Source organism: Parambassis ranga, chromosome 8 (assembly GCF_900634625.1).
Source record: "Parambassis ranga chromosome 8, fParRan2.1, whole genome shotgun sequence".
In the NCBI taxonomy this organism is placed as follows: Eukaryota; Metazoa; Chordata; class Actinopteri; family Ambassidae; genus Parambassis; species Parambassis ranga.
Genome location: NC_041029.1, coordinates 5,091,756 through 5,112,915, shown reverse-complemented (window position 1 = coordinate 5,112,915; position 21,160 = coordinate 5,091,756). Strand labels below are relative to the sequence as shown.

General features: G+C 43.3%; 2 protein-coding genes across 4 annotated transcripts in view; one reads left to right on the top strand and one right to left on the bottom strand.

Moving 5' to 3' along the window:
• The window catches only part of LOC114439469 (mitochondrial import inner membrane translocase subunit TIM16-like), an 84,614-nt gene that overhangs the window by 22,756 nt on the left and 40,698 nt on the right, over positions 1-21,160 (bottom strand). The window lies entirely within an intron of this gene.
• On the top strand, positions 328-20,268 carry vasnb (vasorin b). 2 transcript variants are annotated; one of them, XM_028411416.1, is made up of 3 exons: positions 328-613; positions 6,154-6,201; positions 16,425-20,268. In XM_028411416.1, the coding sequence occupies exon 3, from the start codon at positions 16,432-16,434 to the stop codon at positions 18,511-18,513; it is 2,082 nt and encodes a 693-aa protein (XP_028267217.1). In that variant the 5' UTR covers positions 328-613; positions 6,154-6,201; positions 16,425-16,431; the 3' UTR covers positions 18,514-20,268. The 2 variants fall into 2 exon arrangements, with proteins under 2 accessions (XP_028267217.1, XP_028267218.1); XM_028411417.1 differs by lacking the exon at positions 328-613 and adding an exon at positions 3,001-3,342.

The following is a 21,160-nucleotide window of genomic DNA, read 5'->3' as shown; positions in this document are numbered from 1 at the left end:
TTTATATCTGTCGCTTTTATTTGATGTGAAGAATTCTTTTTTTTTCCCTTTAGTGTATGCTGAAGCTGATCATCTGATTGAGTGCATACTTTAAATAGAAACGTACCTCCACCATCTTGATAATAAAACCAGTAATGTCTCTTGCTTAAAACAGGTCGTGCAGGTAGGATATAAGATATAGTGAGCTGACAGGAGTTTGGAATTTCTCTCCTTCGCTGCTGAGCCAAGCTGCAAGGTGAGTTGTTTGTTGCTCTTCGGTCAGTGCAGGAGTGCGCCTCGCCTCGCCTCGCCTCGCCTCGCCCCTCCCACCCCTCCGCTCAGCTCTCCTCTGTGCTCACCAATAAAGCGCTTTTTGTCCAGGGAGTCAGTACTTGAGCGCACTCGTTGACGTGGAGGCTGGTGTACCTCTCTAAGGATTTGATGAAGCTCGTTCGGTATAAGTTTAATGCGTTCACACACACGGGAGAGAGAGAAACTCTCTTTTTTTATTATTTTGAAAGAGCGCACACACGGAAAACTACCAGGTCTGGAGTTATACATCGGTGAAGCGCTCTCCTTGGATCAAGAAACAAGCGAAACGGCGCTTCCAACTTTTACTTCTGTGAAGTTACGGGTAAGCTTTTCCTGCATTGACCGGAAAAAAAATGAAGATATAAAGCTGTGACACTTTTTAAAGCCGTGACGCGTGGTGTAGGACTGAGAAGTGCGTAAAGACGCATTAAGCAGGCTTATGTTGACATACGGGGCTGGGTAGAGAGTTTAGAAGTTTAAGAACACGTTCATCGATTAACTACACAAATTAGGTGGTTACTTAACTGACAACACGCCAACTCGTGTCAGGTTGATGTAAAACTTTAAACATAACAGCATCGTGCTGGGTTATGTTCTGTTTGACAACTCCCCTCAGAAACAGGCAAGATACCTCCACGCTTCTGTTTAACTTTTATACTTTGTTAGACTGCATTAAAATTCTTATTCTGACCCCGTGAAATGCCAAAAGCAACAGGTTGATTAAACTTCTTATTATTATTAAACTGCATGATGCTCCGCCGACTTATTGGATGGAACAGGTTTATTGGCGATGTGGCCACTAATGATCCAAATAGCTTTAACTGACTGAGTTCCTCATTTATTTTGGAAATGCGTTAAAACGCAATCGTGCGCACGGTGCAACAACAACAACAACACACACAGACACACACAAATAAAGTTAAAGAAGCAGTTGCGGCGGTAATGAGGCGGGCTGGTGTTGGACCGCAGGACGCCGTGCAGCATGCAGGGGCCGAGCCGAGTGTCTAGACCGCACCGAGCAGCGTTCGCCGCAGAGGACTGCTGTTTTTGGAACCACACATGAGACCGTCCCACAACACAAAAGCTCAATAGGATACACTCGCATGCAATGTCAGTGTATTTGGGTATTTAAAGTCAAAAATAATGTATGACTCGGATCTCGACTTCCTTCTGTTAAGTTTTTATTTAGAAGGATCAGAAACTAACGTGAAATACGTGTTTAACATTATTAAGCTCATCACATCAGTGATGTCTGATTATTGCACCTCCATCAGCACAAAAACGGAAAAATACACATGTAATCTTAAGTCGTTCAGTCACTTGACTTTTAGCTGAAGGCACAAAGACAGATGCTTAGAAAGTTTGCACGGCACTGAGGTGAGGTGAAGAGAAATTAGAGAAACATCGGTTTCCATCAGCAGTTGTGCAGCAGAGCAGTAAGTGATGTGGTCAAATTCCTGAAAGATTAAATCTCTGAGTGACCTACTGTAGCAATAAACCAACATCCAATAAAGCGACATGACTCAACACGTTTAGGCCGATCTCCTGTTCCAAAGAAATGCAACTTCAGTTTTTTTTGTGTTAATGCCATGTAGAGGTTCCAGATAATTTGCTAATCTAAACATCCTACCAACTGTGACACTGTTCTAAATAACTGTCAAGCATGAACAAAGTCAGGGACAAGCCCCGCGACACACCAGAGTATCGCTGATCAGAATACACACACACTTCACTTGATGCTTAATGCACCTAAGAACAGTCTTCTGACCACAATCTCTGCAGCCTTCAGCCAGATTAGCATCTTTTACACTGCCCCCCCATAAACAGACACAGTAAGTCGCTTAATCTTTCCTAGGGGTAAAAACAAGCAGCACAAACTAATAGCCCTGCTATTAACCCTTCACCGGTGCTTGTTTCATTGCCATGTGTTTCCTCCCAGACCAGTCATTACACTACAGGAGAAGCTACTGTGTCATTGACAGTATATAACGGCTGTAATCTGTTTATAATAGGCTGCCAGACACAGCAGAGCAGCCACGGGAGGCCAATTACCCTTCGCTAATGTGGAGACTGTAACGCTTACAGTACAAGAGAGCGCTCATGGGCTCAGCTTGACATGTGTCCATGTATGTGGATACTATATAATGTAGAGACTTGATGATGGCAGGGTTAGTAAAAAATCACTTCAGACTGAGGGCATATATGATGCAGAGACAAAAGCACACACATCTTTTCACCTGTTATATACATTGAAATTACACATTTTGTACTGCCAAACACATATTTGATTGTTAACTGTGCAGCAGCGTGTGCCTGTGTGGACAGGGACTGAATTATCTTCTTTAATGTTGCTCTGTGGATGGAAAGCATGATAAGGAAAAGCTTCCCCACCACACAACCAGTCCTGCATCTGGTTTAACAACAAATGTGTCAGCCTGTACTTTTTTCCGTTATTTCTCTTTTACAAAATCAATGCTGGCATTTCATTATCTGTGCCAAAGAGTTTGGAGGAAAAGAGCACTGATGACTAAATCAAGCAATGACTGACAGCGGCTTTGAGACTTCTGCATTGTGCCCTTATAGCACCAGAGGTCTGTTTTCCCCTTAATTAAGGACCAGTGCCTGAAGCATCCTACACTTTACATCAGAGGGATTAGAGGGTTAAAAGTCAGATTCTGAGGCGAGGAGGAGATATAGGAAGGTGGAGGTGGAGGTGGGACGCTCACACAGCAGGCAGGGAAAGGGAAGTCGACGGGGCAGAAAGCTGGAATAAGTGTGTGAAAATGTGTGTATTTGTTTTCCTCTAGGCCATGTGAATGTGAGGTCTCATCACAATTAACAAGGAGAGAGAGAGAGAGAGAGAGCAAAATCCAAATGGACAAATCCTATTTCTGTCAGATTTAAAGGCCCCTCCTCAGGTGCTGCACAGCAGGGGAGGGCGTTCTCTGGTTGACAACCAAAGAGTCGGAGCTGCTCCCCATAAGAACTGTCTTGAATAAAACCCTCCGGCTTCAAAGGACTCTTGCCTCAAACATCAGTGCTGAAGCAGCGGTATGCAGAGGCAAAACCCCAGCCCATACGCCTGCCAAGCTAAATTGAAGAAGAGCTCGCCGATGCAGCCAAATGATGCGTTCAGAAGAACCACTTCAAAACCTTGCATAAATATACACACACATGCGAAGGGATCTGAGGGTTTTTGGAGTGCCCCAGCTTGAGCGCACACCCCAAATAACTGTTGTCCTCCAAGTCCACATCCTAGACATGCTCACTGTAGGCACATTTTTACAGCTTGCCGCCATCTTGCCTGAAACTAAATTACATTCGATAAAACATTTCTTAACACGCTGATAAAAAAAAATCTGTAGAAAAGCCAAAAAAAAATCCCCCAAATTCCTAAACTGACTCCAGCGGAGCAGTGAGAGCGGATGGGGAGAATGATGCTCATCCCAAAAAGCCACCACAAATTGCTGCATTTCAGTGGGCCTTTAAAAAAAAAGAGAAATAGCTCTTAATCTAAGGTTGTAATTACTTTGGGCCAACACTATAATTATGAAATTGAACCAGATCTTACTGGGCAAGAGCAAAGCTAGGGCACATACATGCACACACACACACACACACACACACACAGAGACAAACACACGCGCTTCTACTGCTTGACCAAAACCAGAAGTGGAAAATGTCCCTGAGTCAGTCATTAATAACTAATGAAAATGATAGAACTGAGATAACCTTGGCAGAGGTGTGTGTGTGTGTGTGTGCTCACAATCAGGTCATGATGTGTCAAGGACATTCTTTGTCATACAGTGCCAGCATTCACACACACTTTCATGTAGGCATGTTGTACAAGCTGACACGTTCACGGAGAGCTGCCTTTTCTTAACTGTGTCAGAGAAACCTTTTAGCTCCCCGGTCCCCTCTTCCTTAAGGTCTATTTCCGTCACTGCTGTGTGTGTGTGTGTGTTTGGTAGGGCCACAGATAGTGCTTTTATCTGGTGCTGTCCACACTGTTAAGAGAGCAAGAGGCAGGGAGAGAGAGACAATCTGCCACCTACGTGTATATCTGGATGCCACCGCACATCGGGCCAACTCCAGATCACTCAGCGCTGTAATCAAGCAGCGGTTGTGACAGCGCCACAAGTCACGGCTTGTCACTGGTGCAAATTCAACAAACAAGAAGCATCAGCGTGACAGTAAATATCAAAACTTAACTGTACTTTAGCAGGTTCAGTTAGAATGGATGTTTCTGTCTACTATTCGGACGATATATAGATAGCATGTGCACGCTGGTGTCATGTTTACATCCCTGGTGATTGGGCCAATAAACACCTGAGACAAATGCAGAGAGCGAAAGCAGATTTTACCCCCAAATTAGACAGACGTCAGAGGGTTTAAGTGGATTTTTAAGTGGAGCATTAAAGGGAGTAGAGAAAAGGAGAAACTTGGGAGATGATGGGTGATGGGTTAATATTTACTATATGTTTATTAGATGAACACGCGTGAAAATTATAGTGACAGAAAAGTTGAAACATATCAGTGTTCAGAAAACAGGAATTGAGAGGAAAAAAAGAAAAAAAGGTTAAAACTCTGCCAATGTTTTGGTACTGCTCAGTCTAAACTCACTTAAGACCAAATGTGGAGGCAGAATATTGTTGTCGACATTGAAGTCTGCTTTAGAAAAGTGCTACAGTCATTCAAGAAGCTTAGTGGTAACGATGATTTGCATCTATTTTGAGTGTGGAGTTCCAGCGTCGAAGGCTAAATATTTACAGCACAGTCAAGCGATTGTCTGTAAGGGAGAAACTGACTACTCTCACTTAGAAACCACACACACATGATGGTCACTTAATGGTCTGTATAGATCGATGAAAGATGTGCACAATAAAAACAAAAAAACTGAAATGATCGCAAAGCAACGGCGACAAATAAACACGTGGGAGTGCAGCGAAGGCCTCCACGCAGGTCAGAGAGACCAACCGAGCTCCGTGCTGCTGCGACAGGTTATTTTCAGCAGCAAACACTACACTCTGAATGTAGATGCAGTTTATCTGCTGCCGTAGGGGGAAACTCAAGAGATGGCATTTGTAACGTGAAAGGAGGTTTCAGGTGTTACACAATCAGGTACGGCACATGCTCTGCCAGTCATTCTCATTTTGTTTTATGTGCCCTTCGACTAACTCACAGCTTTGGAATATGAAGTATGGTTTACAGCTAGCACTTAGCACAAACATACTGGAAGAGTGAGTCCAAAATGAATAGATGTATAGTTAACAGCTTGCCTGAGCTGTAAAAGGAAGGAAGGAAGGAAGAAAAGGAAAAACCCAGAGTGTTCCATGCCGGCTCATATCACATAAAATAAAAGCTGCTTTTGTCTATGAAAGACACACTCCCCATCAAAACACAGGCACAAAAACAGAACGCTAAAATGGAAAGAATGATCGTGAACACTTCAATTTGCTCCCCATCAAATTCCAGTTTTGAGAAACTAATGTAATCTTCCAGAAACTTTGCTTTAAAAACAACACAACAGGCTGCATGGGGGTGTCAAGTCAACACTCTACACATACACACTGTCGAGCCATGGCTGATGGTTTGCTGATACCACAGGACAAGGAGCTGACAGAGTGGAGAGTGGTCGGCCTGCATTCTTCTTCCTCCGTCATTCTGTTGTGTTGCCACACGGCCCGCCAGGCGCTCAGCATGCTCCCGCACACAGATGGAATTTTACAAATTAAAAAGGAAAAAAAAACTTCCTGATTTGCTTTAATAATGAATGACAAGGGGGCTGGATTCCAAATAAGTAGAGAGAGAAACAAGTATATTTGTGTGACACTCTCACAACTGTTGTGTTATTCCATGCAGGGATCTGAGGAGGAAGAAGAAGAGCTGAGGAGGAAGCATCTTCACTTGGTGAGTGAAGCATTAAATAGAATGTGACAGGTTTATTAGTAATCTGTGTCATTATGATGAAGATGTGGCCGGTTACAGTAATACAAACACTCTGTTAACATCAGGAATAGTTTGCATTATAATACAAAAAAAAGTGACGGACCGTTTTGTGGCATATGTCGGATCGCATGAGTAATGTTGTATTTCTGACACGCGCTATAATAACACACCCCTTTGAATATTTGCATTCAGGAACCCAAACCACACGCTGTTGGCGGTCTTAACTGTGTTAACCATAACACCCTGCTTCCTCAATAGGGTCCTTTCACACAACTCTGAGCCTCTTAACAAGACTGGCAGGAGAACAAGAGCGGCTCTCTTAACACAGACACGGCATTTAATAGATACAGTGAGGCTGTGTAGGGTTACAGACGGAGGAGGGAAGTGTGGAGTTTAACAGGCTTGTCTGGTTGCTGAGTTGTGGAAGGAGTAGGTAGAATAAAGACCCTGTGGATGGAGGTTTTTAAATTTCTGTATTGGCAGGGGACGAGCTGGATATGAGACTGCCCTGTAAAAACACAGAGGCATCTCACAGTTGTGCTGCCTTTAATGCGAAACTACTTCTGCCACAGTGTAATTACACATTCTGATGTGAGACTGAGTTGTTCCTGATGGTGCTGCATGATTTAATACTTCACTGTCTTCTTCAAGATTTATCATTTTGAGCACTAATCAAAGGTCCTTGGGGTGAGAGAGCCAGGAAAAATCAGATCAATCTTTCAGAGATATGCGATACAAGAAGGACAGAAAATGTATATAGTTCACTCAGTATGCCATTGTTATAATGAACAGTATAAAACAAACGTCTAAAAGGTATAAAGAAAGTAGAAATTACACACAATAGTCCATGTGTATTGGTTACTGGCTTACAGTACACGGCTGATCCTCTGTTCAACTCTACACACCCTTCCTGACCCCTTCCCCTCTGTCCTGCCTCTGTGTTGTGCTAGTTGTCAATGAGCTGTGACAGGGACTGTGTGGGCTTATAAAGGCACACACACACCACACACACACAGGACAAGACTGTAGCTTTGGGCCTCTGGACGCACACCACTACTCTTGCTAATTGCCTCACAACTCCTCCACCTCTCTGCCTGTGGAGAGTTCTTCTTCTGCTGCTGCTGCTAACACATGTACACATTCCACAGGTGACAGAATCAGTGCACCCCCTGTCTACTGTGGTTGCTGTAAATTAATATTTACCGTACAGGCAATGCTTTATTGTCAACGTACACACTGGCTTTATTTCAGCCTTTATCCTAGGGTTTTAATATCAAAGCTTGAAGACATTGGCTTGATTTAAGGCACACTCTCACATCCTGTGTGCTGGCTGTAGGACTACAAATCTTTGACACACCTACATGCATGTATTTATATTGGAAACAAATTAAAAATATAGACGTATGCACATTTCTTACAAATCCAGACCAAATGTGTGGGAATATTTTTCCAATCTTATGACCTCTAGTCTGTGTGTTGCTCCTTGACATATGGGTGAAAAACAGTCTCCTCTCATTCCTTGACGCCACCCTGACACCACAACAGTGTACAATTGTCAGTTAATAATGTTAATATTTCTACCTAAATCAAACATAAGAGCAAACAGTAGTGTTTTGCATTACATTACATTACATTTACGAATTTATGAACTCTAACGCTAACACGTGAGCAAACACACACAGGTGAGGATTGTTTTGTGTGTTACAGGTCAGCTCAGGAATCTGATTCACTCATGTATGAAGAGATGTTTCAACGACAGCAAACAAACTGCTCTTTATGTAGACAACTGCTACAAAAAACAATGCATCATTTATTTCCTCCCTCTCTCTCTCTCTCTCTCTCTCTCTCTCCCTCTCTCAAGGCTGGCGGACAGGTTGTCTCAAGCTCTGTGTATATCTCTGTATGACTAGCCTGTAGGGCATTGACAACAGATGCACAGATCCTGTATGTACAGCACCCTTGTCAGTGAGATTCTTAAGAAAATCATTCACTTTGGCGAAGGTGTCAGTAAGAGGAACTGTAACTTGTGCCATTCCTGAGTGTGCTACACTTCTGCCTCCTATTGCAAACAGATTCTAGCTATCAAATACAGCAAAATACCATTATGAGCAGGTCAAATTATTCCTCCAGGCTGATTGCTAAATTGGCAAGCTTGCAAAGTATATCATATGCTGTCACAACCTAGTACTATCTTGCTTTAATAATGGATCTTTTGCTAGCCTCAGTTGTGTTTTGCTTTGTCTTCATCTGCGCTTTCGGACGTTAGACGTGTTTCTGTTTTCATAAAGTGGGAACATTTACTAGCCGATGTACATCAGAAGCAGCTCCTTCTGCTAAATGCTCTTGATATATTGGTCTAACCGCACAGAAATATGCAGTAGGCAGTTGGTGAGGTTGTTGTATTCAGCTAACTTGAGCCCTAAAGGCAATTTGTTTATTCCCTCTTTATTTTCCGTCACTTCTCTCACGCCTCCCTTCTCTGTCATCTTGTTTGGAAGAGATATAAGAATATGAGGAATCTTCAGGCAATGCGCACCTGCTGCAGGCAAATTGTGAGGTGGAGGGTCAGCATTGATGTCTTAATAGACTGTTGTTGACAGAGATCTTTATGCTCACCACAATGAATTCATCACCTGTTTAATCAGATGCTGCCACAGGTGAAGTCTTTCAGGTCAGAGTGATAATTAAGACTGATGCTAGAATCCTGTCTTCTATCTGTCACATGACAACAATGTCAGATTTACTTCACGGTGACATAATTCAGAATCAGATGAATGCCACTGATTTCTGTTTAAGATAAAACTTTGAATACCTAAAAGTATTTACAGCTGTTTTATAAATATGTCTGAGGTTCATAAGCTAATAATCACAGGGCACCTGAGGCCATGGAGGAGAGGCATGTCAGCGTAGGGGGTGGGGGAGCTGTGCCTGACTGCTGGTTTGCCAGCCAGCCTCCTCCGTGCTGGCTCAGTACCAACACAGGCAGCAGTTTCACAATAAATTCCTTTGTGACATTCTAATCAGCACCAGTGATCTCCAGTGCACTTTTATCTTGTGTGTGTGGCACATGTCTGAGTTTAGGTTTTTTTTTTTTTTTTTTTTTTTTTTTTTTTTAAGGAAAATCACAAACAATATCTCAGAAAAGGTGTGTGGGGGTGGCAGCTTGAAAAACAGGTAGGGATGCCTGCTTTCCAGTGAAGACATCTAAGTTAACCCATGTCAAAGTTTAACCCGAGATATGTGTGTCCTGACCTTCAAATATCTGCTCATACTTTCTGTTTAACATACCATTACTTCACCTCTCACAAGCCTTAATTAACACTCCGCCACATAGCTGCCGTGTAGCCTTGCAGGGGTGTTTTGGCAGGTGGAGGAGACATACCTTCATCAGATTCCTGTCATACCCTTGTTAGCTACATGAACCAACCTGAGAGAAAGAAACAGAGGTGAACATAGGAGCAAGGGGAGGACAGGGTTCAGAAGTAAAAAGATGAAGAGGGGAATTTTCAAGATACTTGTGTGATGTGTCAAAAAAACATGTGAAGTGCGTATTCTGTAGAACAAAGCAGAAAGATCCAGACAAGCAGACGGATAATGTGCAAATGTTTCCTCAGTGGGTACGTGTGACTCTGTTTGTCTAACAAGGATAGTCAGCATGCCAGTCAGTCTGTCCTACAGGCGCTCTGGGAGCCTGCTTGCCGCCTGACTCATACAATTTGAACTCTTGCAACAAAGGTGAAAACAGAGTTAAACTCCCGGCTGTGTGCAACATGTGATCTATCTGTTGAATGCTTGAAAACTAAATAGAAGAACACGCTGTAGTTGTAATTGCTTTCTATCATATATGATCGCTCATAAACAGAACGGTGGATTCAATAGTTTCAAGGTATTTTGTATTAGGAAGATAAAGATCATAGTGGCCAGGTGACAAAATAGCAGGGTTGTCACGAGCTTGAATGAATGTAGGCAGAGTGTCGGCGTGTGTGCATTGCTCATGAAACTGGTCCATCCAGCCATGTAAAACCGCAAACATGCAGCACAAACACTGTCCTGTTGCCACATTAGTCTAACTTCTCTCAGATGTTATGCAGGCTGTCAAAATAAGTCTTTTTGGCCTGACACCACTTCACTTCAGGTGTCCCCTCCAGGAGCAGAGAGCACTGGACAACACTGTGCTCAGGGTCAACAGACCAGACAGTACAATGATGTTTTGATTCGGGCATTGATAGTCCTGCACAGGATACGCAGGCACAAAGCAAAGACCTGGAGAGAGTCCAGGTTTGTGACACTGGGATGTCATGTTTACAGTTTCCTGGTGATGCACTGCTTTTGGACTCTGTGTGGTTTGCTGTTATGTCTGACTTGAAAAGATAAACAGAGAAAGAGACACAAGACTGACCAAACAGAGACAAGGCATCAAAGCCCAGGTTGTCAGTGTTGCACTGAGGTCCTTTGTGTCTGTGTAATGTGAGTCTCCTGTGGTGAAGATCTCAGACAGACAGATGTGTTTGTGTGAAAGAAAGGTGACTGTGACCTCACTGACCATCTTTCCCCAAAAGGTCACAGGGGCAGCCTGCGCTGATGAAGGACGTGTCTCTGTGTTGAGACACAACAAGAAGACACTATGTGAGACAGAAGGAGAAGAGTCTGATGTGTGCCTTTATAAGGACAAAATCACGTCTAGCATCTAAAGCACCACACGGTCATATCCTTCAGCAATAAAACAAACGGAAATAGTCCACATTTCTTTTTGGATCTTGTTGTGCCTGACCTCTGTGCTCTAAAGCTCAGAGGAGGTAAAACCAGACTCCACACATGCTGTTGGAGAGACACAGTTCAGGTCTGGTTTGGCTGCCTGGCCGCCCACCTCTGCCTGTTTCCTTTTCCCTCTCTACTCCCTGACGTGGGAGTGCACAGCCGGCTCTGGCACTGGTCGCATCATTTACTCAGACACACTCCAGAGGGTTTTGAGTTTCATGTTGCCCTGGAGGAGCAGAGAAAGCACCTGTTGTGGGGATGAGGACCAGCAAGCTTCAGGTGTACATGTGTGTGTAACCGGAGCTGGGTGTGTATCCGTGTCAAACAGGGCCTGTTATCTGTGTCGTCTGGGCCACAGTTACAACAGAGGACACAGAATACCGAACAGAAGTGGAAACACTAATCTGAGTCTGACCTCTGACCTCAAGGAGTTGCTCTATGCCCCAGTGGTTTGTGGGCTTTGTTGTCCTTTGGACAGATGACTGTTTGGCTTCTTTTTTTTGGGGAAATTCAGTTCTTTAACAAAATGTAACCGTCAAAATCAGTCCCCCTGTAGCGCTCCTACATATACATAGTTTTACTAGCCCACTACCCTCCCAGTCACCCCTTAAACTGTATATTATGCTCTCTTTCAAGTCCTCCAGCTGCAGCCTCTAATAGTTTTGCCTCACACTGTCTCTATAAGCAGGCATGGACCAAACTATAAATCCTAAGATGAAAAGGGCCTCTCACACCCATAATAATAAGCTACTTTACAACTAATTCAGGCACACAGCCTATGCAAAAAGTGTAGAGTTTTTTTTTAATATAGAACGCCACCAAAGAGACACCTGTTTGTGTTAAATAAAACATCCAAGTGTTCACAACAGTCTGCTTTGGCAGAGCAAATGTGGCAATTACGATGTCTTTTCTTGTGGTCTGGCTGCAATCCGTTGGACACTTTGTTTGTGCAGCACATTGTAAAACTACTACAGCCCCTAATCCCCCTCCATACCACAACAAAGCATAGTGATGATGCTTCAGGATGAGTGTTGCCAGTGAGAAACATTGGAAAGCTATCATTCTTTTTTTTTGTTCATTTTACGTGTTTTCTTTCTGCCTGCTGGAAGTTACTACTGGCTTCACCAGAGCCTTGATCTTCAGACATCTGAGCCACTGTTTGTCTTGTAAACAGTACATTACAACAGTTTTCATGCTGTCGATGCCTTAAGCAGCCATCTTGGTTTTTGGGGGTTCTGGGTTTCTCTCACTTTTCCGTAATGAAAACTTTGAGGTGAAATATCCTACTGAGCATTTGGCATTTTTGACTTTCCAACGTACCACCAGCACATTAGCAATGAATTGCATAAACAAATGCTCTTCGTCATTGCATACGTACCAACAGTCTTACATGAACATAGCTGACATTTTTTAAAGTCCTATTTGTGCTGCATGTTTCTGCCGTCTTCTCCCTCTCCTGCGCTACTTGTTAAATAATCTTTTTATTCCACTCAACTCTTGTTTCTCCCTTCCAATTCTCTCTTGACCCCTCTGTCATGTTGACGGATAACCCCTCTGGATTGTGGATAACAAGGTCCAGCTGGGGCATGGACATCGCTGACAGTGTAAAGGGATGGAGAATATACTATGTGTACGTGTCCAGGATTTGTCGTCTGTCTGGCAAAAATGAGCCTCACATGAACAGTATTTTTCTGGGTGCCTAGATTATTATTTACAACACGTCTCTGTGCTACTGTTGTAAATCTACACCAGCAGCTTTGTGCAACAGTTCCATATTTTAGTAGCGCAGACCTACAATACTGTAGATCACACTCTAATGCACATACCACAAGCATTGTTCCCTTAAAAGATAAAGTCCCTAAAGAGAAGGGGCCTCTTTAATAGGAGCCTTATCCCCTTACTGTGACTTGGCATGGTGTTCCCCTTTAGCCTCCAGCCCAGCCTGTTGAATTACGCACAGCGACCTGCGACTCGTCCCACACATACACATGCACGTACCCACAACTTTCTACCTCCTTCTTGTACCCTTCGTTGCCCCTCAGTGTTAGCCTTCAGCTCTGAAGATAAGAACTCTTGACACTGGGCCTGTGGGGATTTAATTGCTGAAGCCCACTTCAACCCTCCCAAAGCCAGGCCTTATCCTCCCTGCTGACAGAAACCTGCTCTCGTCTCTGCTAGTGTTTTCTTTTCTTCCTCATTTTAAAAGGAAAGAACAAGCCGGATAAGAATGTGTTTATTCCTTATTGCCTCTTTAATTTTACTCCTCTAGGCACCAGCCATGTATTACCCTTAGTGTAAGACGTTCCCATGGTCTCTTCTTTTGTGTTTTCCTCTTACTGTTTCTGGCCCTCAGTTGATTCCACACATTCATCAGCCAACACATTTTATTCTAATACAGTTCTATTCTACACAGCTGTAAGAACAATCATTATAAAGTAGATTTATCCAATCCATCATCTGTTTAAAAACCCAGAAAGGCTTCCTATTAATCTCCAAAAGCTGAGCCAATGAGAGATACACGCTCACTGTTTCAAACTGCCTGCCTCAGGAATGTCTCAAGTGCACAGGGGAGAGAAAAGGAAATTACAACTCAAGAACGATGGAGGAAGGCAAAGAGGGAGGGGGCATTCCACTTTCAGCAGGATGACAAGCTTGTCTTTCTATTATCTCCTTCTCTCTGCCCTCCACCTCAACTCGCAGGAGTCAGTCAGCACCACAGTATGCCTTGGATTCTTACAACAGGGACGCCACAACTGTGCCTTATCTTACCCACTAAACTGCACAAGTCACTCGCATCCAAAGGGAAAGAAAACAGAAAAGGTTTATCTAGGATCTGGCAGTATTCACTATCCATGCACCTCCACCACAGTTTCTCCTCCACTGGGTTATCAGATGTGCCTGGCTCAGTTTGGAAGGAGGCACACTCAAGTAAACAGACAGCTCAAAGGAACTGCAGTCCAATCGCCACGATGACTTTCTTAGAAAAATATTCTCAATTTTATCTGCATAGCTCACTTTTAGCTGCCTTCATGTTGTTGTATATTCTGGCACTGGAGCCTTATACCCACCTCTGGCCTTGAGGTACTGTATCAAAGGTTCTCTGAAGAAGTATAGGATACTTCTGTCATGCAAATAGATAAGTGCATTCTCATTTGAACAAGAAACCTATAAATGCCACAGCAGTGTGGATATTTAAACCCGAGACCATCTGCACACGCTCCAGCTGTTGTTTGATGCTCCTTATCCCCTTCATCTCCTGTTTATCTTTCCAAATACTTTTATTTTCTCTTGTTCCATACACACACACACACACACACACCACAGGACAGCATTCATAGTTTCATAAACTCTGAGTCTTTGCTTGGTTCAGGTCTGTAAAACCATATTTCTTAAAATGTAAAATGTTCTTGTTTTGGACTCTTCATGACCTTACATGTAATTGCTTCACCTGTTAAAGTGACCCCCTGCTGCTATGTGCCAATTATGGGATAACAGCAACCCTTCACCCCTGCTGCCCATTCAGCTGTGGCTAACAGTAAACTATCACCATTTAGATGTTATCATAACTTTCCAGAAAGGATTTTCCATAAACAATTTGTGGCACTAAGTGGGTCTGACTTTTCTGCTTGGCTGGCAAGGTTTCTGTTCTCTTAGCAGGTGGTGAACCTGAAAAGTAGTTAGTTGCTTTGTTTCATCAAGGCTTGAGGTTTGTAGCAGGTTCATTTTGTTGACATTTGGCTGCACGGAACAACAGTTCTGCCCTGTTTGAAGGAGCTGGCAGTGGGAGTAGAGGCAGATGCCATAACTGCTTTTAGTTTATACACCAGAGAAGGAAAATAAGAGATCGGAGAATGTTTCCAAGAAGGTTGCAATTTCAAGGAGGAGCAGAAAGAAAAGTATGCTGAAAGAGAAGGAAAATAAATGCCATAGCTGTGGCGTGATGAGACGATACTCGCCCTTCCTCTGGCTCTCTGATGCACACTTGATCCCCTCTCTATGTTCTGACATTAGAAGCACGACAGGTTTTCTTTTACGGAGAAAATGTTTTATTACAGACATAAGAGAAAAAAACGTGTTGATGCTACTGTTACTAGTAAGGTTACATAAAACCAAGGAAATGTGTTTTGTTTTTGCTCATTTTTCTAGTAGAATTTGAGCTGAAAAAAGATCTGCAGTCTCTTTAATAAATTCATTCGCATGTTAAGCTGTAACTTTAGAGGAAAAGAGCAATGTTACATAATAAGGAAAGTAAAGTTTTTTACATTTCTGCTGAAACAGAAGGACAAAAGCTGTTAAAGAAAAGCAGCACTCCACAGATAAAGATGCTGCCTCTTCCCCCCAAGGCCGTCTCTGTTGATAGCAGAGGATGATAAACTGCTACACAGACTCTCCTCTTTATCTCCCCTCATTCCTCTCTCCCACTCCTCTCCATCATCCTTTCCCTCCTTTTCAGACCTTTCAAGTAGTGTTGACACTCCAACAGGCTGTTTGCTTTATAAGGCTTGGGCTCAGGTGAAATGGACTTTAATCCAAGTATCTTTTTTAATGATCCCCTCTTGCGTTTAATGCTTCATACCATATTAGAAACGCTGTTTCACTCTGTCTGTATGGGTAACAATAAAATGGAACGTGTATGGTTTTATATTACATCTGTAGTCAGGAAAACAGACTAAGGCTACGGTTAAAATGTGTAAAATGCCACAAAGTGAATTATCCACAGATGACACACCGTCAACAGCCACACAATGCTGGCATGATATATAAAAGGAGGGCAGTGTTTACATTTCATCATCATCCAGAGAGCATTTGTTTTACTATTTAATTGGCTTGTAAAAGACAGAAAAACATACAAAGTCAATCTTTGTTTCCACTTCACTTATTGCTTTAGGCCTCATCTGAGACACGCGTTTCATAGGCTGTGGAAACTGTCATTCATTTAGAGGAAGTTTAACTGTGACCTCACAACAACCACAGAGTATATGAGCAGCTCAGATCCAAACACAACTGTGGAATCGTTATAAAAAGGAAACAATTCCTACACAGTAGCGTCTATTATACAGATCACTGCAGGAAGAATGTGCCCTTCTGTAACCAGAAAAGCGTGGCAGGATGCCACTATGTCAACTTTTCCCCACAAGTATAGCAGAAAACTCCCTCTGATAGCCTCTCTGAAGTCATGGCTACAGCTCTATTGTCTGAGAGACCTTGTGACAGAAGACTTGCCTTTGTTCACTAGCTATGCATAGTTAAACCTTTGATAGTAATCTCACATCATGAAACACAGTAAACAAAAAAAACACAGTAACTGACCTAAGCTGCTTTAGAAATTATGTGGAAAACATTTTTGTAAATATTTTTTAGCACACTGTGTGTTTCAAAAAGTGAATTTATAGATCATTAATAGCTGTTTTGTTTTCTTGTTTTAGGCTGATCATGGAGAGAGAAAGAGTCATCACCATGAAGATCTTTCTCAGTCCACTGATGCCCTTTCTGCTCCTCCTCATCATGCCTGATGGTATCGTGTCTAGTGACTGCCCAAATGAATGCTCCTGTTCCACTCCTGAATCCATTTTGTGTTTCCAAAGACGCGCCCCCACCATTCCTAGCGGAGTGGCTCCATCTACCAGAAGCCTCTACCTGTTTGCCAATGGAATTGAAAGCTTGACAACTGAGGACTTTAATGGTCTAGAGAACCTGGAAATGCTGGACCTCAGTCAAAACAAACTGACTGAACTTCCTGACAGGGTGTTTGAACCTTTGACTTCGTTAAGAAACCTGGACTTGTCATCCAACCAGATCACCCACATTTCAGAGGAATCCTTTCAGAGTATGACGCTGCTTGAGCGCCTATATTTGTACAGTAATCACATCAAGACTATCCACCCTGCAGCTTTTAATGGTTTGGAGCACTTGCTGGAACTCAAATTGCAGGGTAACCAGTTAGCATCTCTGCCAGCTCTCTCAATGCCCCGACTGCTGCTACTGGACCTGCGATTTAATGCTTTGCCCACTTTGGGTCCTTCAGACCTCCAGACACCAAATCTAGAGTCACTCAAATTGGGCGGTGTGGGGCTCATTAGCCTGAATGACGAGCTCATAAGTAATCTGAAGAATCTCCATGAACTGGACATCTCGGGAAACCAACTCAAGACCTTCCCCTCAGTGTTAAAGGAGACCCAAGGACTGATTCATCTCAGCCTGGCTGGGAATCCAATGGGCCCTCTAACGGTTCAGGACCTGCAGAGCCTTGGGGAGCTGCAGGAGTTGGACATTAGCAGTCTCAGCCTGCAAGGCATTCCTAAAGAGTTCTCCCAGCTCTTCCCCCACCTCCGAAAACTCACAATAGCAGAAAACCCCTTTAACTGCCTCTGCAACCTAGCATGGTTCCCAAGATGGCTTAGAACCCAGAGCATCACCCTAGAAAGACCAGAGGAGACCCGCTGCCATTTTCCACCTATCAATGCTGGAAAAGTATTAGAAAGATTGGAGCACAGAGATTTTGGCTGTCCTACCACAACTACAGTCACCACTAGTACTGTCAAAACTACTACCACCCTGTTTGTTCCTGTTACATCCCTTCCAACTACTACAAGAGTTATTCCAGTCCCCAGAGCCAGTGACAACCCCACTGACAAAGAGGCCGACTCCCTCCTACCCCCTGTCCCTGCATCCCCCAGTAGTAGCAGCATGGACCCATACGTGGAACAGCACTTCTGTCCCTCTCACACCTGTCTGAATGGAGGTACATGTCGTTTGGATCAGCATGGTCAGGTAGAGTGTACCTGTCCACATGGTACCGCTGGCCTGTACTGTGAAATCCAGAATGATCCCCCACCTTCTCCCGCTGAAGATGATCCCCTAAAGGCAACCGTCGCTGTGGATACACCAGACATCAGTTCACATCAAGCAACTGCAACCTCTGTTCTACTGGACCTCCACCGTTACATTGAGATGCGGCCTTATATCCGTGGTATCCGCTTAACCTACCGCAATCTCTCTGGGCCAGACCGCCGACCAATTCAACTCAGCCTCCCAGCTTCCTTCCCAGAGTACACACTTAGAGGCCTGAATCCTAACTCCACCTACGCTGTGTGTGCCAGTCCATTAGGTGCACCCAGTGGCATAGACAGTGTCTGCACTGAAGCCCATACAGCCCCTGAAAGCACTAGGGGCCCTGACGCACGATTGGAAGACCCAAAACTAACCACAATGGTGGTGCCAGCAGTTGCTATCCTCCTACTGGTGGTACTGATAGCAGTAGCAGTGGGAGTGGTTTGCTATCTTCGCAGGAAGAGGGCCAAGGGTCACCTTGACCTAGACTGTGAACCCTCACAGCTAGAGTTGGATGGAGTCAAATCTGTCTTAGACAATGGGGCGATGCCTCACAAACAGCCTCAGCTTATGATCCCTGAACCTGCTGTTCAGAATGGCAATCTGGAGTACGAAGTGTTGCTACTACAAGATCACTGTACGTCAAATAACAACATGTCCTCACACAAGCCTTCCTATTTTTGACAACTACTCAGATCTTAAGGAGGAGGTTTTAATACTTCAGCTCTGTGCCTCCAAGTGAAATACAAAGGGCAGCAGCTGCTGTTGTGAAAGTGGAGGACACAGTATAAACCAGTCAACCAGCAAAGCAGAAACTGGCAGTGCATTACACTCACTGCCTTTTGGTTGTCCAAGTTGACATTAAACAAGTTTAGAGACATTTGTTTGGACTTCACCAAAAGTGCTTCTACTCCATTTACATGCTGCATCCTGCTTCAATAATATTTCCTCACTCACAATCAGCCCACATGCTGTGATGCTGGGACTACTAATGTGTTGTCATTGGCTGAAACATACGGTGAAGAGACATTATAACTTCATGCGCTCCTTTGCCTGTTCATAAAGGAGTGTGCTTGGAAATGGGGTTGTGCTGCCTTCGGCCATCACAAACAGCCCAGCAACAGTCTCAGCAATTGTTTTTGCTGCACATAGTGACTCCTCAGCACTACCCCAAAGGGATCAGTGCTTGCTGTGAATGACCTTTAAGACACCAAATGAAGTTGTGCAAAAAAAATAGCTTTTGCTTGTATTGCTTTATTTGGCTCTAAAGTTTTGTTTTGTATATATGTTTTTTTATAACTGTGTCTCTTATGTTATTTTTGTTTTAAACTGTGCAACATTGTAACTGTTAACAGCCCTCTGTACACTCCCCCCCCCCACCACCACCACCACTACTTGTGACTAACAGACAAAACAGCAGATTAAAATCTTTGAAGATTAAAACTCGTTTGGTACCAGTAAAGTCAATCAAAGGACTTTGTCCCCTGAATGTCAGACGGTCTAAGTAGATGTGAGTCTGGACAGAGTTGAGACTAAATCCCCCTGCTCCATGCTGAAGCCCACAGTCTGCTCTGCCATCACGAAGGGAGCTAGATTACAGAAAGGTACAGAGGGAAGTGGTAGACTGAACCCTTTTTTTGTTTCAGCCATTTTAACACAGACTTTATTTATTGTTTACACTCCCTGTAAGGGAAACTGTGTTAACTACAATTCATATACAACACACTACTTGGCCTGGCTGCCAATAAGCAAAGTAAATACTGGATGTGTATTGTGTTTCCTTAGAGTAAAAATAGCCTTGCTTGGTGTAATGCTGTGCACGGATTCACCTCACAAGGCGGGCTAGGTCTGCTCACTACAGTATGTAGTTGTGTGGAGGACAATAAGACATGCAGAGATCCGCTGTATTATCTCACAGACAGAGTGCTGAGATATAAATCTGTGAATAAGGGGCAAAGAAGGAGTTAAAGTAGCATTCAGTGTTTGAGTGTGTGTGCGTGCGTGTGTAGATCTGTCAACTTCAGTGATAACGCTAGTGCGTGTTCCATCTTGTGCAACGACCTGCAGACATCAAATTACTATCAGTTAACCCCTTTATATGCCCACATGCTAGGAGTACTTTAAGCCCTAAGCAACTCTCCTTAATAGGTAAATACACCAAAGACACATCTGTGAATGTCTACCTACAGTATTTCCAGCCATACTCACCACACTAACAAATTGCCTTTTAAAAGTCCACAGTCTAGTAATGAAACTGGAATATTTGTCTGTAATATACATTGAAGATTACCAAAAGTATTTTCGATGTGATTGTTATTTTTTCCCTGTTTATTTTGGGAAACTCTTTGTTGTCATTTGTCGTTTTTTTTAATTCTGTGAACATATTTGTACCAGTGGAAAAAAGTGATATTATCATTAAATGAATATCTAAAAGTAAAATGCCCCCATTTGTCTCTGTTTAAGTATCAATCTTTTTCCAGACAGACTTCTAAAAAACCTCTAAGAATACAATTTTATCTAAGAGTTTGCTGAGATTTTTCACTATAAATTGGTGCTGACCAACCATCTTTGCTTGCCATCCTTTCTTGGAGCCTTCCTGTTAACTAAACAGTGCTACAAAAGTACTGGATTCTTTCTGCTGCATCCAACTGTGCACCATCCTCCAAAACAAACATTTATGAGACTGTTTAATGTGCGCTTCGACTGGTCCAGAGGCCTTGGAACCCGTCCTTACCAGCAGTGAGCTGGAGGCAAAATGGAAATAAAGATTATGATTGAAAACACTCAGGTTAAGGTAGTATGTGGATTGTGAATGACTCAGTGGTCTACGCCACAATGGGTGAACACTGTTTGCAAACCCACGCAATAAACAGGCTGACCACCCATGTGTTTTATAGGGAGTACGTTGGTAGGTGATTGATGCAGGATGCAGGCACACATGCCCACACCCACACACAAAAAGCATGCACACTGTATACTGGCCTGTTGCTGGGAGTTGTTGTGCAAGGTTCCATGTTAACAACACAAACTCATAAAACAGCACCACTCCTGTTAAGCAGGCACGGTTATATAAATTTGCTCAGGGAGAGCAAACTTCCTAATGAAATAACACAGGAAACAATTCAAACCCCCTGCAGGTCAATAAGTTGTAACGTTTTCACAAGTTTTCAATGTTTTTGTCTACAATGGCAAATGAAAAGTATAATGGATAAGGGGTAATCACAAGTATACCTGCAGCTACAAGAATAGATGCTTATGTATGTGATGGACAAAAGAAGTTTGTGTGTGTGTGTGTCTCCTTTCTTTCCATAAATCACTTCCTCCATTTTTC

Bases quoted from the DNA above. Each gene is read 5' to 3' on its own strand.
- vasnb (XM_028411416.1), top strand. From the start codon at position 16,432: ATGGAGAGAGAAAGAGTCATCACCATGAAGATCTTTCTCAGTCCACTG.